Consider the following 18,317-nt stretch of genomic DNA (forward strand, 5'->3'; position numbering starts at 1 on the left):
TGCATGACATTCTTCCACCAATAAATGTCTTCTTGCTGGCCTCATCCATCAGTGCCAGCTTCATTTACATCAGGATTTCCTTCAGTTATTACAAAGGTGCTGCAGCCTGGCCATGTGAATGAACCAGTTGGGACAATCGCTCTGCTCTCAGAAATGCATAGGCAGTTGAATAAACCTGTTAGGGGGAATCCACGCAGCTGACAGTGGGCTATATGGACTCACTGGGTCAGTATCAGAGGAGATCAACTTTAAAGGGTATTCTTAATTTAATTATTAGATTGTTTGAGCTATGCTGCAGGAACACACGCCTAATTGCTTCTGCAGCACCAAACTTACCCTGCAAAGCAATTTCACAGTGGGGATCTACATGTTACCCACCCATTGTGTTCTCAGGTATTCTTCAGAATGCTGTTACTGCTGTTCATTATAGTATGAATATTTCTTTTATTTTGTCCATCCAAAATGCTTTTTAATTTCTAACAAATTGTACTGTAATGTTTTGCAATTTTGATTCCAATAAAGATAATTTTGTTAACTCAAAAAACAAGGGAGGAGTGTACCAGGAACAATCAATGAATAGTACACCTTTGAGGCAAGGGTGCTTTTATGCATTTAACGAGGAAATTACTACACTAAAATTAAGAAGAGTGTAATAATACAATGTATAAGGTCCTAAATATCAGTTACTATGACTTTTGATTTTCTACTTTTTGCTGTTGTCCTACTACTAAATGAAAAAAAAACAATTTTCTATGTTTCTGAATCGTTTACCCAATAAATAAAAAAAGAAGATACAGTTTCCTCTTTGTTTCTCTTGTAGGACTTTAATACACATCTCAGTCAGATTATGTGGGCTTTTATTCACGTATGTCATAGGTCAGTCTTTTTTTTGCCTATGAATTCATCTTTAAGAATAATAGAACACATTTTGCTAAACATGTAATTTCTTACATTTGTTGGGTGTATATAGAGTAGCTATAAATGGAAAAATAGAGTAGCTATAAAACAGCAGACAATCATAATATATTTTGTCAGATAATTCAAGCAATTAAATATTTTTGATATATTTTAATTTTTAACAGGTTTTTCATTTTAATGCTTAGTTTTCTTACAGTAAACTCATTCAGCTTGCACATTTTTGAGGCCAGCATGGTGGCACATTGTTTTTATTTTTTGGCTGATAGTTCTCACTTTATATTCAGAGAATACAAACTCTTAATATAATTTTTAACATAGTACTTCTGACACTGTATGGAAAAGAATAAAAATAACAGCCAAAGGAGCAGAAAATGAATTGCATTATAAACTGATGTGTCCTGTATTCTTTCATGTTAATATATGTTACATGAATAAAAACAGTATTAAAATAATTAAAAAACAGTTTGCCATTCCAAACTCCTTTTATAAAGAATCATCTCTAAACTGATTCAATTATAAAAAAAAAATATTTCTTCGAAATAACCTTGTAACCTTAATATAAAAAATAAAACGGGACTCTATGTATGTGTGGACTGCAAGAATGTCAACTATTCATGGGCTCTTTCTCAACAATCATCTGCACTTTCCCTGCACAAACACAAAGGCTGTGCAAAAACTTGGTAGAATCCACTTCTCTAACGGCACTTTAGAGGTTAACTAACCCATGACTCCCTTCTGAACTGCAGATTCATTAACTTAGTGCTCAGATCAGCAATTAGCAAATCAGTGTCAAAAATCAAAGGCAGCCAGGGGATTTTTTTGATCTCTTTGGTTTTGGTTTGAAACAGTAGAGAAATACTGTCTAACTCAACTGAAGCAGCAAATCCAAACAAAAAAAAAGAAAAAGAAAAAAACGTATCTGGAGTGTCTATGACTCCAAAGTCAAAGGTCAGGCTTATTAGAACAGAGCAAGCGTCATATTACTAATCTGCGCAATGTTAAAAACAATAATACCACAATGAGTACAGCTAAATGATGGCATAATGGGATTTCAGGATACATTTTGAAAATTGTATTTTATATATATAAATACACATACACACATAGGTATAATCTCATTTCAGATAAGTACTGCTATACTATTAACAGACTGAGTCAATTCTAAAAGAGAAGTTTGGCAGTGGGTGGCTAAAGCACAGTTCAGTACAGATCAATAGAAGTTTTAAATTAGCTTGTTCTGGTAGACATGATTTTAATTTGGTAGATGAATGTCAATTGAAATTCATACAGCACTGACTGTTCTTTTGAAGTAAACCTACATTGCAGCATACTTCTAAGGCGTTAAGGAAACATAGTGCTAATAAACGACCCAAGGAAAAACACATTTCAATAAAACAAACACTGGAAACCTGACACCGATAGATAAAACAAGTGTGCAGCAAACTCAGAATTCATAATACATCATCTGTGAATTAAAAGCTTCCCATTAAAAACCTACTGTAAAACAAGTAAGTTATAGCAACTTCATGCCTGCAGATGTCAAGCTTGAATGATTGTACCCTAATGGACTTAAAAAACAGAATTTCAAATGAATACTAGCTCAGCAATTGTCCTACAGTGAATTGTGTACCTATTGGAGTATTCAGATAAGAAAACAAGCCCTAATTATCAGGTCATGTACATGAAATGTAGAAGTGAATCTGTGCATCAAACTGAACCGTGGGGTTAATACTCAGGTGACCAGTGGCTTGACCACAAGTGGACCAACAGTGAAGAGTCAGTTTTATCATAGCAAGCACACTGCCTAATGGAAGGAAAGAAAGAAAGAAAGAAAGAAAGAAAGAAAGAAAGAAAGAAAGAAAGAAAGAAAAAGAATTTGCCTATATATGACCTGTGTCATTTTATATTAGCAAGCCAGTTATGGTTTGGACTTTCCTGCTATTTATCACAGACCATATATATATCTATCCTTTAAATGCATATTGATTGCTTAAGGTGTAATATCTTAGCTGTTACCAAAGAATCATTTCACAGTTTACCATCATATAATAAAGTGTTACCTTAATCTCTTGGTTTTCAAAAATGAGATCTCTACCATCATTAAAGGCACAATTGTCTCATTTGCTAACAAACTTTGTGTATAATTCATTTTCTTCAAATATCAGCTGTTGTCAAAGTATTTCACGAGAAATCATTAGATAGATAGATAGATAGATAGATAGATAGATAGATAGATAGATAGATAGATAATTTCATTTTTCTGTAAAATAGTCACATTTATACAGTATTGTGCACTTAATATCTAATTAGTATAAAAGGACCACAAGACAACACAAACTCCATACTTCTGGTGCCACTTAAAATAATCTCTCCCAGAAGGGTTTCCGTTAATGGATTTGCTTCAGAGGAAAACAACAAATAATTAAGCTTTGCTGACTAGAAATGACTGGATTCATTCAGATGCTAAAACTGTAAACTTAAAATCCACAGAAAGTGCCATAGATAAGTGTCACTTGAAATCGCTACTGTAAAGAGGCACAATTAGTACAAAACAGGAATGTTACACTTAATTCAAACTTAATTGAGGATTTTTTCACAGTGTTTCAAAGTGATGCAGCATTAAAAAGGGAATAATAAACATACACAAGATTTAAAATTAACTTTAGCTTAAAAAACAAGGAAAGACATATTCATCCCTTCATCACAAGGGCACAAGATAAAAGATTGTATTATTCTCAAACTTCAGGCATTAAACAGCAATAAAGAATTGATGGTTAAAAATGAAAGATGAACGTACAGTACGTGCCTGGTCCATGCACTAGTTATTTTAACAAATATATTAGTCTATCTAATGCAACTTCATTCAACCAATTTCTACAGTAGTCGCTTGTAACTTACAAAGACAATCAACACAAAGCAAAGGATAAACATCACAAGTGAACAGAGTTTCACTCAGACACCCCTTCAGCACAAGACATTACGATGCACTTGACACTTGAATACACTTTTCTCACTGATGCCTGGCCTCTAGCTCAGCGCAGTACACATTTCAAGATCAGAAGACTGTGCCACAGAATACATGCTAATGCTCAATTCCAAAGTCTTCTCGGTCACTTTGTACAAACATTACTAAACTCTCACGCTTAAATGCCTTGAGTCCTTACTCAGGAAAGAATATGAGATTTGTTGCTTAAGAAAGTGGTGACCTATTTTTATATCAATTGATAGACACGCTCCTTTTAATAATACTATTTTTCTCTTTGACTGAACACCCAGGTTTAGTCAAAGGTACTAGAAAGACTTTTGACCTATTCTTGATGTAGCGAAAAGCTCCTTCTATAAACCAACACAGTGACTTACCTTTGAGAATGCTCTGACCTTCCAATATATCCCTTGAAACCAACACTGAATAAAAACTTTCGGAAAATCCAGACCGGCATGGTGGTTTAGTTGTAAGAGCTCCATAATTTCCCTGGTAATTAAGGAAAGCAGAAGGAGGGAATATTTTAAAAAAGCACAATGGGATTCAGCTTGAACAAAAATAACTCAGCACTGTATTAAATAAACCAGGAAAAATAGTGTGAAGTGAAACCTCGAATAAAATCAAAAACATAAAAGAGTATAAAGTGGCAGCTGAACGTGACAATATTTAGGCTAAATCTTCCTCAACTTTATGCTAAAAGGACTCAGAGCAGTATATGATGCACTTCTTACACCTGTGAAAATACTCGCAATAAGGTGCACAAGACACTTTTGACCGATTTTATTACTGTGCATTTAATCAATAATATTCTGTTTTCAATTTTCATTACTGATTTGTTACACTACAAGTGCTTACTGCAAAGACAAATGGATGCTGTCAGCTTTGAGAAGAAATCAGCATTTCATGCTCTTTACTCTCCTCTTAACAAACACTGCTTTGTAATTATGCTAACCATATACATTTAAAAACTAAGGAAACAAAAATGGTGATTTGATTGATTGATTGATTGAGTGCATTTTAGTCATTCTGTTTAAAGGTTAAGCATGCATAGTTACAAAGAGAACAATACAGAAAACAAATTACATTCCAAAGTAACTACCTTATATAAAAGAGGCAAAGAAAGACTATCATGCAGACAAGAAATACCTACTATTTATCTTACAGGCATATTTTCAAACAAGCAAACATTTCTTGTACAAAAATGAATAAAGAAAATGTTTTTTGGGGGCAAATATGCTTGTTCTGTACATGATACAATATGAAGTATGTGTCTGATAAACAAAGATGTCTCATATAAGTTAAATCCAACTGTCTAATAATAAAGCACACACATGAATAAATACAAATGTACGCAGAAAATAAATCTTCTCGATAAAATAGAATATATCTGCAGATAATGAAGTTGGAAATAATTTTAAGACAAATCCACAACAGGCATGTCAACTTCAAATTCCTTTTGGAAGTAATAATAATTCTGAAATTATGAAAATGTCAATTTGAAAGCATTAGACAGTTTATAGACAAAGATGGAAATTATTTTTTTTTTGTATTGCTTGCATTTATAACAAACTTTTAAACTGAAAAGGTACCAGTTTCTTTTTTGGTGCAGTTATTTCCAGCAACCTTGTATACGCATGCACCAATCACAAGTGTTCTGATCAATACACGTCTCGTTATGAGGTTCAGTTGTCAATTTGTGAATCTCACGGATGCAGTAATCACTATAAAAAAGAAGTGAGTGACTGATTGATTGATTGATTGGCCTATTGTGTAGATAGATAGATAGATAGATAGATAGATAGATAGATAGATAGATAGATAGATAGATAGATAGATAGATAGATATTCATGTTCTCCCGATTGTGAAGCGTCGACATTCATACTAACGTGTTAATCGGAATGCGTCCTTTATGCAGTGCGTTCAAGTTAAACTCTACGGACAGAATTGGCTATCACGATGAAAAGCTTGCTTTCGAACGGCATTACATTGCTGCACAAAACTGTAACATACGGAGTTCACAAACACCTAGATCTCCTGGCCCCGTGCATGCCCGAAAGGGATCAGATCATGATTTTAAACTGAGGTTCATCGGCCAGTCTTTCGAAGACTAGCAGCTAATATTCTCAATCTCCCAGTGTAGCGGACCAGGTTCTCACGGCAATCGTCCAGTCTTAGCACGTGAACACAGCAAACTGAAATGTGCAATTACAGGAGACAAATTCCTGGGATAATTTCAAACGCGCTATTTAATTTAAAATGTCTTGTCTATGGAAAACATTCAAGAAACAACTTAAGAAAGGCAAACTGCATGCGTGCATCTTTGTTTAGCTCTTTTGAACTACCACAAAAAAATAATATGAACAATGCGTGTTTGTTACAGTATGTAGCCGGGGAAGTTTCAGTTATTGTACAATGGCAATCTAAAAAGCCCTCCGCATTGGCTAAGGGAGACGGTATAGAAAAGAGCATGCGACGAGTACGCAATGTAATTTATTAATGATGTTGAGACAACTATAATTCCTAAGAAGTCATTAATTCAATAAATATTCTTCTTACACGTCGTAAGTACACATTCAAAGGCAAAAGTTGGCCAAGCCGCAGATACATCAGAAATAGCGTTAAGAGGATCAGACTAAGATTAAGAACACAATTATCTCCACTGTCTGGAGCACCGGATGCTTTTAACAAACAAAACGGTATAAAGAAAACTGGCACATAAGCATCAAGAGAAAGAGGTGGAGAAATACAGAACATGCTAAATGAATGAAGACATCTTTTAATTAACGAGTCTCCGCTTCTCTCCTGCGGCGATACAAGACTGCTGGGCAGTCAGCACTTTGCTTCAGCGCAGAACTACAGACAGCTCAGGTCCCGTTATAAATGTGAAGTGCAAAGGAACACAGCCGTTAGCCCAGTGGAAATGTTCATAAACCCGCAGAGCAGAGAAATATCTTAATCATTATAGGAGAACACATATGTACTTGCACGCTTGCACTATTTCTATACCACCCTCAACACGCACATACAAATATACACACAAACACACAGAAACAACAAACTATTGAAAGACTGTGACACTTCCACAGTCTTAAAGAGAGAAAACAAGAAATGTTGGAAATAAACCTTACCCAAGATGTACCAAATAATAAGGCGCTCATCAAAATCGTAACAAAGCCAAATTTCATTTTGCACGTTCGCAGCGTCAGCTGGGATTCAAAGATGCTTTATTCCGCTAGTATATCTCGTTGGGGAGTCCCGCACTGTGATCCGTTTGCAATTAAATAGCTCCCCTCTCTTGCGCTCTGCTGTTCAAGTCTGTTTCGATTCCTCCAGCTTGCAACTGCAGGTGATCAGCGCTGATCGGCTGCGCTCCGCGGTGCCAAAGCGGCGTCACCGCAACTCCTCCTCCAGCACAGGGCTGGGAGAGCCCTCCTTAAAGACACAGGCAGGAGCCTGCAGAAGTGAGAACATGCCCCTAATAACATCCTGCAGTAGCAACCTACTCCCCATCACACATGCCCGTCATAGCCCCTATCCTCGTTCATCCCGTGGACCATCGCATATGTTTAGAAATTCACCACTGCATACTTGTTATTAATCAAACAGATGGAAGATGGACCACCTAATGTTCCCGACCATACTTTATGCGGACAAACTAATGGGGCATCCCCCTCAAGCTGAAAAGGGGGTGTGAAAAAGCGAAGCATGCCACTGTTTCTGTGTGGGCGTATGCCCTGCGATGGACCGGTGCCCAACGCAGACTTGGTTTCCTATATTTTCAGGCATATGCCGCCGTGAATGATTTCCATTCCATGCGCGCTGCCCTGGGTAAAACTGGGAAATACTTCGGTTCGTGAAATCAAATAAATAATGAATTCACAGCTCCCACTTTTTCCACTGCAATTTCACAAGTTCTGTACTACACACTATAAGCACTGAAAGCAAAACAGAATTCAAAATATAGAGTGTAGCACCTTGAAGAAATGAGACGGGGAGAAGAGACGTAGTGGCGTTAAATTAAATCAATGAAAAAAGATTAAGGAAATGCGATTCTACCTGGAGATTATTCCGAAATAAAGTCTTGTTCTTCTAGTACAGTTTGAAAAGTTCCAGTCGCTGACGTAGCCTCTTGGCTTATTTTCTCTCGGTGTCGAGGCTTGCATCAGAAGCACTTAGTGCTCGGAGTTACTGTACAGCAGTTTGCACCGGTCAGCGTCACGCACGCGCGGGACAATAGCTTGCCTTTCATTACAGGTTACTGACGTGCCTTCACACGCTTCACGGGACAGTCGGCTATGGTGCAGTATGTGCTCCCAAATGCCACCGGACGCTCGTTACATTAGCCAGGGACAATCAGTATACGCTAGTGCAGTTGCCGTTATATCAAACGACGTTATTTTTTGCTACCTAATTTCAAAGAGCACTGCGCCACAATACATAATATTTGAAATTAAACCGGACTCAAAACAGAATCACGGTAAAATGCAGAGGTGTTAACCGCATTGCTTGTACTGTACCGTTACATTTCTACAGTCCAATGTGTCACTTTTACAGATTTTTATATAAGCTTGTTGCATTGCTTGCTGGCGAGCTGACTCACCTTAGTTTTCTTTGCTTAATGTATAGGCAATTTCGAGGGTTGCGTTTTAATTCCGTGTGAAGGTTAATTAAAGTACAACTGTTACCCTAAAACGTATTTCTTGTTGCCACTAAGGGGCCGTGTAGGATATTTTTGCAACAATTTCAACCTATTTAAAAGTGTTTTTTTATTCACCTGTACACGAGTAAAGGGGAGTTTGAGGACCGCTGAAAAGGAAATCATGGCAGTGTGTTAGGGCAGCGGAGCCGGAGCAGCAGTACTGTTACATCTGTCAGTCACTGGCTAGAACGACACCAACAGGCCAGTGACACCAGAAGAGGACAGTGTCACAGTGGCCTGTTCCTCTGCCCAGACACTGTGAATTGTATTATATTATGGTCACTTGACCGAAGTATTTCAATCACTTCTAAACCCTGATTTCCATAATGGTTACTACAAAAATACTAACTTTAGACAACCTGCCCTGTACTTGTTCATGTTTTGAAAATGTCTGAAAACTTCTGCTATTCTATAATCACTTTTTGTAAGATTGGCTTTCTAATCGCGTACAAAACATCTTCCCTAAGCAGTGGCTTACGATCGACGTGAAGACTTGCATTCAAATTCTGGTTTACATTACTGGCGACTTCTCCACCTTTTCGATTTTGCACGTCTTTCCTAAATAATGTGTACATGCAGTGTGCTTTTCTGAGGAAGTATATATATCACAGACTTCAAGAACAAACCTATCTGAACTCCAACAGTGTGAACATGGTTAGTTAAAACTCTTTTACTAAAATAAACTCAAGTGAGTTTTGCAGAATACTTTTAACACTATCCACATGTCCTGATCCAGTCCATACAGACAGGAGTCTTTGCTTTGCTGATCTGCAATGTGTGACCAGGCTGAATTACCTAAATAATCGACCCCAAACATGTCCCTTTCAAATGAATGACAAAACAAAAGGAATACCAGAAAATAAAATACAATTCTTTATTACAGGCTATAACTGTGATACCTATAATATAACTATGTTGATCATTGGCATGGGGAATCTTTTAACAAACAATAAGGTGAAAACAGAAAAAAAAACAAAGCACCAAACAAATTGTATACCACTGAACCTACTCTATACCAGTGAAAGCAAAATAAATCAAGAATACTCATATGTTGAAAAGTAAAATAAAGCAAACAACCAGTTCGTCCCCCGAACACAATCTCACCTTAGGTTCAGATTTGACACCTTCAGTAATAACAATGAAAAAAAATGGAGTCTTTAAAATAAAACAACAAAAGAACAGCAACAAATCAGCAGATGACAAACTAAAAAAAATAATAATTTGTATGTCAACTGCTTAGAAAGAAAGGTTAAAATGAATGTATTTATTTATTTATTTTTTTAAAAACATCTTGGTCAATGACCAGGCAACAGACTCTCTCTCCCCTACATGCTGGTCTTATATTATTTCTTTAATTAAAATCAGATGTGGCTAATTGATAATTAGGTCCCACCTGTTACAAGTGTATTTGGCATAATTAATTATTCAATGAACGCTGGTATTTTTTTCTAATTCTCTAAAAATTGCTAATTGTTAAGCCACTACTTAAGAAAGCAATCTTGCCACTTTGGTCATGGATAATTTTAGACCTCATGCTAACCTGGTTTCTGAAATTCCAGAAAAAATAACTTTCAACAATTAAAATGCTACTTCAATGAAAAATCTATTATGGATATGTATCAGTCAGGTTTCAGACCAAACCACAGTACAGAAATTGCGTTAGTTACTGTATACAATGTAATGTAGATGTAATGTAAATGTAGACAATGACTTACGTCTTAATGCTGATTCAAATATGTCACTTCTTGTTCTATTAGACTTGAGCACTGCATTTGATGCCATTGATCACACCATTTTTATTGACCATTTTAAACAGAGTCTTGGCCTTTGTGGCAATACCTTGAGTTGATGTCACTTTTATATTGCAGGTGGTAGTCTTTATCAGTTGTGACGATTATACATCAGAGATCTGTGATATTACATATAGGGTGTCAGGAATCTATAGGAATCTATTTTGGACCCCTTCATGTCCTCAATCTACAGTATATGCTCCCAATTAGGCTGGATCACTTCAAAACATACAATGAATTATCACAGTTATTCAAACATCACATGGATTTATCCTATGAAAGCTCCAAATGACCCTGAGGCTCTAAATCTTCTGACCCAGTGTCTTACCAGCATCAGGACTGGCTCTATACATAGGCCGAGTAGGCAGCAGGCTAGGGTACCAATACTTGGGGATCACCAAAACCCATCAAATCTGAATGGTACAAAGAAACCATCTCTCAGTTTCACATGCTGTCATGAGCAAACTGATCTCCAAGGGGTGGGGTCCTCACCCTGTTCTTTCATTTTAGTTATTTTACCGATCTCTAAAGGGGGCCTAGTCTGTCAATTTCACATGCTGGTCACTCTTCAATTTTATTTATGAATCTTGCACCCAACACAGCCCAGGGCACCATTTACCCTTCAGCTGGCCATGCATCATTGTATGGACAAGTAATAATTTCCACAAACTTAACAAAAAGAAACTTAGAAATAACCTAGGCTGCCAGACTTTACTAATAAAGCCATAAGTTAAGAATCACAGTGTAATTTTTGATCCAGAGCTAAACTTTAAATTGTACATTACCAAGAGTGCAGTTTTTCACTTAAGAAACATCACACGAGTTAAATCTTTCATATCACTGCAAAATGCTGAAAAGTTAATCCATGCTTTTGTTTTTATCAATGCACACCTTTCAGGATTACCAAAACAGATATAACTCCGCTGCAACAAAATTGTTTAACTATAAAGAGAAAGTCTGAACATATCCCAACAGTCTTAGCATCATTACACTGACTGCATGAGTTCTTTTTGGATTGATTTTAAAATAATTGTAATTGTATGTAAGGCTGTAAACAATCTAGCACTGGCTTACAGGATTGTTTGCCCCCTATATTCCTAAACTGTAATTTTAGACCTTATAGCACCGATTTGCTCAATACACAGTGAGTGAAAGCGAAAAAGAACTGGTCAGATGGCTTTCTGTTTCTATGCACCAAAAACCTGGAATATATTACCATTAGAAATACACCAGGCCAGTACAATTGAACATTTAAAAAATGACTACAGTTTTTTTGTGATCATTTAAGAAATTACTTGCATCAATAGCATTGCATAGGGGAGGAGGAAATTGATTATTTTCATTAAATACAGTTCAAGTTCCTGTTTTAGAGGCTGGCCACTAATAACTACCTTTGTGCATTTTCTTTTTGATAGTACTCTGTGGTGGCACTATGCCCCACTGGACCCTGAGGTGCTGGAAAGATGAAGAGAGTGCCACAAGAGTGTCCTGTTAATGTGACACATTCATTGACTGTAGTACTATAGTATGCCCAGGGAGGTCTGGGCAGTCTTTTGGCTTTGTAACCCCACAGGTTTATTTTTTTTCAATTTCACTAACTGGAGTTTTGTTTTCCTATTCTGGTCATTTGACCACGGTTTGTAAGTAATCTGGACATTAAGATTATCTACTGTTATACATAACTGTTCTTTAGTTTCTACTTCTTTTAGTAGCGATTTTAGCTATTAGCATTGTGAAACAATTTGAGGTAATTTCAAAAATGAAAATGTACTATATAAATAAATAATGTTGTTATTGTTTTTACTTTTTAATGTTATCCTTATTGTGACACGTTTTGTGAGGATGCAGTTCATTTACTTTAGCTCAGCATTTAATACTATCATTCCCTCCAGGCTTGTTACAAAGCTCATTGAGCTTGTCTTACCACCTTGCTCTGTAATTGGATTCTGGATTTCCAGACCTACAGACCAGGGACTGTTTGGTAAGACAACCACACCTACCATCCTGACCCAGAACTCTGGTGTCCCACAGGGCTGTGTGCTGAGCCCTCTACGCAACTCCCTCTTCACTTATGACTGTGTCCCCATACATCAATTTAAACCAATCATTAAGTTTACCAATAACACCACAATACTAGGTTTCATAGTAACAAGCTCTGCAGCGGGTGGTGAAAATTGCCCAGCACATCACTGGTGCCTTGTTATTTGCCATTGAGGACCTCAATGCAAACAGTGCTTGCCGAGGGCACACAGCTTCATCAGGGACCCCACTAACACAAGCCATGGTCTGTTTACCCTTTAACCTTTACATAAAGAGAGGAACAGTAGTAGGAATAACACATACACATAGTAACTTAATTTCTAGGCCATAGTGAAACACATATTATATTAAAAATGACTTGCTTGAATGCCAGGAGGATCAAAAATGCACATTGTGTCAGAAAAAATGTCAGCTTCTTAATAGAACTGTATCTAAGAAATATGTTCCTCCTTATGAATGAGCGCTTATGACTTTGCTCTCCTGCTAACAACACCTTTCCATATAATTGTTATGTACTGCTTTATAATAATAATTTATAATTATCATAATTATAATAATTTATAGAGTAATTATTAGTACACCCTTACTCTTTTTTCGATGTGACGCCTGTAAACCATGAAGAATGATTTAGGACATCTATGTTAGGTAGAATTCTCAGTTAGGGCTGGACGGTCTTTTGGCCTTAGAACCCCTGCAGATTTTGTTTTTTTCTCCAGCCTAACTTGAGTTTTTTTGGCGTTTTTTTGCCTCAACTTACTTTTTTCTTTGTCACACATTGTATACCACAGGGTGGTCCAGATCTAATTATGCAGATCCAGATCATCTGGATGACTTTGATTTATGTGGGGACGATTGCATTTCGGCACAAAGACGATTCTTCATGTTGTCAGTTCGTACACTTCTCAATGGTCCGGGATTTTCTATGTAATAAACTTAATAAGTTACAGCGTAATGAAAATTGCATAATTAGATCTGGACCACCCTATATCATTGCCTAATCTTGTTTATGTATTATATTAACTTCCTTTTTATTTAATCTTTAAAGAACTTTGAGCTACACTGTTTGTATGAAAATGTGCCATATAAATAAATGTTGTTCTTACTAACGGAATGCACTTACTTTTTCTTATTAGTATAAAGCACAGTTGTTATTTATTTACTGTTCTGCAGTCTCTGCCACCACTGCAAAATTTAAAGCCAGTTCTCTTTGCAGTGGTCTTCAAACATGCACTTTGGGACAGTGAAAACACTTCAAAGGAGGGACATTTTGTTGAAATGAATGTCCTGCATGGCCACTTTGTGGCAACAAGAAAGCAAGCTTTTACGGTAAAAGTCATAATTTAATTAACACACAACACTCGTCATTGCCTACAATTCACCAAGTATAGAAAGCAAAGAAAAAGAGGCTGGAAAAGAGAGAACAGAATTCAGCTTTTTACTTTGAACTACAAAAAAAGCACAAAAAAGAACTCAACTATCTGTGTTCTGGAAATGAATGGAAACATTACAATTGATCCTAAAAATTTCTTTATGTCGTGCTGATTTTTACAACAGTTTGAATAAAGTTAATTATTTAGAATTATCATCTTCTCATTTTTTGATGTTCATTCAGAATTGCAAGTGAAGATGGGATACTCCTGGATTAGAAAATAACTGAATAAGAGAGAGTTGATTAAATGTGAAGAAATTGCAAAGTACCATACATACAGTAGTCGTAGTCAAAACTCATTTATGAATGAGCTGATTAAGCGCTCTTTTTTATGTAAGGAAAGTCACAGGTGAATGCCAATAACCTAACCCTCCAATTTTCACACTGCAGGGAATGAAATATGTGTGCAATGCAATACTTTTGATCTGGTCTTGATAGAGTACACTTTAAAACAATTTTTAAAAATTTTAATTTTAGGGATTTTCAGTATTTACAGCAAAGTTAACCAGCAGTAGTCACTGAGCGACTCTTCAAATACATTTTTTGGGATTTGACCAAGAACCCAATAGTCACTTCAACAGAGCTTCAAATATCCTTTGCTGGGATGGGAGAACCTCTCAAAAGGATGACCATCTCAGCAGCACCCCATTAAACAACCGTTTATGGCCAACTAGTGGAAGTGGCTCACTTCCACTTGGAGTTTTCCAAAGAGTATTTAAAGGACTCTGAGAGTGTGAGGAAAAAGAGTCTTTGAAGTGATGAGACAAAGATTGAACTTTTTGGGCAGAACTCCAAAACTATGTCTAGGCACTGCCCATCAACTGCATAATACCCATCCCTACATGACACATGGTGGTGGCAGCATCATGCTTCTCAGTGGCACGGGCAGGGAGACAGGTCAGAACTGAAGGATGAATGCAGCCAAATACAGAAAGGTCATTGAAGAGAACATGCTTCAGAGTGCAAGCAAACTCAGACAGGGGCAACATTTCACCTTTCAGCATCACAATGACTCAAAGCACACAGCCAAGACAATGCTAGAGTGGCTTCAGGACGTGTCTCTGACTGTCATTAAGTAGCCTAGCCAAACAGCAGACTTTTAACCATATAGAACACCTGTGGAAAGACTTGAGGATGGCAGTTTACAGATGGTTCTCATTTAATCTAATGAAAATTGAGAAAATCTGCCAGGACACGGTGGGACAAAATGCCCAAATCCAAATGTGCAAATCTTGTAGAGACTTTCCTAAGAAGACTTGAAGCTGTAATTACTACCGACTGGGCTTCTGAATTAAGGGTCTGAAAACTGATGCGAACAAGAGGTCTCAGTTTTTTGATTTTTAATAAATCTGAAAACCTTTTTGAAAACATGTTTTAACTTTGCCACTATGTGCTATTGATTGTACATTGATAATATAAAGTAGCAAATTTAACCATTTAAAATGAAATCTTCAAAACAATTAATTGTACAAAAGATGAAGAGGTCTAAATACTTTCTGAATCCATTGTATGGCGGATAATTAAGTTGTCCATAGACTGTTGCCTTTCCTGTCATCACACCTGAAACAATTCCAACATTTTTGGAAAATCCTGAGATATTACAGACTACATTTTATACCTCCCAAGAACAAGTATTATTTAATTAACTGTCTCCTAAAAGTAGGTTGTTGTATCAGTCAAGGAGACTTACACATACTTGCGAGTTCTTTGCAACAAGTGTGTACAAGCTGCCTTAGTAATATGTGGTTATGTCATCCATAATTAAGAGTATCGTGCACACAAACATTTATAATTTATACAAGAATGAAGACATTTCAAAAATTATAGATCAGTTACTACTAATGAAAACAACTCAATATTTTCATAAAAGAAAAAAGAAAGATAAAAAGTTTTGTCTATACCTTAATAAATCCTGATGTGAGCACCACTTGTAGATTGCAAGACATGAAAACAATACACTTATTCCTTCTACATTGTGCTCATTACATGTAATGCAGTGGTTGCTACAGTTGCACTGATTACATCTCGTAGATGGCTAATTTCAATAATACCTTCAGTATAAACAATATTATAGATCTGTACTTCAGAGCAGTTATCCCCAGTTACATACCAATACTAAACTGTACTTTGTTTTATTGCCAGGAAATAAATAAATGTTGGCAACATCTATAAAGAGAGAGGAAAAAAAATAATTTTCTCACTAGAATTCCATGCAAAGGTTTGTTTTGCTTTTTTTAAATTGCCTGAGCTGCAATATTTTGAAATAAATCTGTTCTTTCATAGAAATCTTATGTATGTATTTCTGTGTGTGTATTGTGGCGGTCAGCTGGGTGCCATGCCCGGCTAGGATGCCCCTTCTACATATGTTCCCGGGGAGCTTCCATGGGCTCCTCAGTACCTCCCCTGAGACATTTGGTGGCAGCCTCCCTGGCAGACGATGGAGCTGCAGGGCTCCATGGGAGATGGAGTTCTCCACAGCCCTGTTGGGATCTGGGGTGGCCGCCAGGGGGTGCTGCATGGACCTGCCTGGACAACTCTACAGCCTCGCCCGGAAGTGCAATCAGGAACAGGTGATCAAACACCTGGAGCACTTCTGGGTGGGCTATAAAAAGCAACCACCACTCAGGTCCAGAATCGGGAGGAAGAGGACAAGGTTGCCTGGGAAGAGTGGGATGCCAGAAGAAGGGTTGTTTGTGTTGAGTTAAGTGCTTTTGAGACTTTGTATTGCCTATGGGGTTCACGGGGAAGACATACCCCACAGGTGAAGAAAAATAAATGTCTTGTGTGTTTTTACACGTGTCTCTGTGTCAATCTGTGCTGGGGCGGGCACTATACAGCGTCCAGTTCACAGTATATATAGAAGATAGGCAGAATGGAAGACAGATGACGCTATAACGTGCTAACCCGACACAGGCAGACACTAGAGGCACAAGTCCAAAAACCACACGTGATTTTATTTATATACAGTGTCCCCAACAGCCCAAACACACTCCTTTCTTTAGTTTACTTTCTTATTCTCTTTTTTATGTCTCTCAGTCCTTTTCTTTTCTCCTCCACTCCTCCTCAGCAAGCTTTGTCATCCTCCAGACTCTGGCACCTGAGTAGTGTCTGTTTTTATAATGCAAGTGCTCCAGGTGCTTGATGGTATATTTCCAGCAGCACTTCCGAGTGTGGAGGAAGAACCATTATCCAGGGCTCAGCCACAGTTGTAGCACTGCCTGGTTGCGCCCTCGGATTCCAACAGGGTGCACCAAGCTCCAAATCCCATGAAGCCCTGTGGGAGTCTGAGGCACCGCTGCAACCCAAGGTTACTGCCATTTAGCATTCCTGGGGAAGTAACATTCTGGCCACACTTATATGTATATATATATATATATATATATATATATATATATATATATATATATATATACACACATATATAAAAAGCAGAGTCTATGTATGTGTGTATGTGTTTCTTTTTCCGCCATACAAATCTGCACCGGGCATCCGATCGCCACCAAACTGGGCATGAGGCTCCTTTGTGACCAGGAGGAGGACATGGGGTATGTTTGGTTGGGAAAAATGTTCGTGGTGAAGGGCAGGGCACCTTTTCACCAACACAACATTCGCCACACGTTACTTATCATCGACAAGATGGCCACACATTGCAAAAGACGTTCACAGCTGCGCCATCTAGCGGCATGTTTGGTCCCTATCCATGTTAAATTGCCAAGAAATCGCGGAAGTGTCCAAGTATGAGAAGGCCGACTGCTTTGATCGGTTGAAGGGGAACTGCCGTATCGAAAAACGTGAACAAACCAGTGCGCGTGACCGGCTCACACACCCGCGTTTCCGCGGGTCACTCTCCCACGCGCACTGATAGTGCTGTATTTTATTCACCAACATCCATTATAACACAGCACTTTTGAACACAGACTCGCTTTAAAAAGACCTTCCCCTGCCATTTTTCCCACACGCACCAGTGGTTGTATTTCACTTCTCCCTGTAGTTACCATCGCCAACATCTGTTATTTTACCTCCCAAAAATAAAATTGTGAACAAAATAAATATTCACCAGATGATTCCAGACAGCCCTACAAATTACAAATTTATTGACACTGTCATAGACCCTGCTCAAGCTGTGTTGTTTCCAACAGAGTTTCTGAATTCTCTGGAACCAGCACCAGTTTCTGCCTTAAAACTAGACCACCTATCATGCTACTTCACAATCTTGATCCTCCAAAACTGCGTAATATGACTCGCCTTTGTGTCAAGACTCTCTTTTCAAATATTATTGAAGCAACTATCATAACTGGTTCCGCAAGATGCGAAGGTGTTTTCATAACAAGAATACCACTGATTCAGAATGATTTACCCTTTAATTTCAAACCACTACAATTTCCTGTTCGTTTGGCTTTTGCTATATCAATTAATAAAGCTCAAGTGCAATCACTGCAAGTTCCAGGCATCAATTT

General features: G+C 37.5%; 1 protein-coding gene across 1 annotated transcript in view; it reads right to left on the reverse strand.

Annotated features, from left to right (window-relative positions):
* Positions 1–7,221, reverse strand: part of cdh4 (cadherin 4, type 1, R-cadherin (retinal)) — a 1,132,965-nt gene extending 1,125,744 nt beyond the window's left edge. Inside the window, exons 1-2 of the mRNA XM_039735522.1 lie at positions 7,031–7,221; positions 4,279–4,390 (exon numbers count right to left, since the gene is read on the reverse strand). Of these exons, the coding sequence (XP_039591456.1) occupies positions 4,279–4,390; positions 7,031–7,087 (169 nt within the window). The 5' untranslated portion in view covers positions 7,088–7,221. The remainder of the gene's footprint in view (positions 1–4,278; positions 4,391–7,030) is intronic.
* Between the last annotated feature and the right edge of the window lie 11,096 nt (positions 7,222–18,317).

This window comes from Polypterus senegalus, chromosome 14 (assembly GCF_016835505.1).
Source record: "Polypterus senegalus isolate Bchr_013 chromosome 14, ASM1683550v1, whole genome shotgun sequence".
Taxonomy (NCBI): domain Eukaryota; kingdom Metazoa; phylum Chordata; class Cladistia; order Polypteriformes; family Polypteridae; genus Polypterus; species Polypterus senegalus.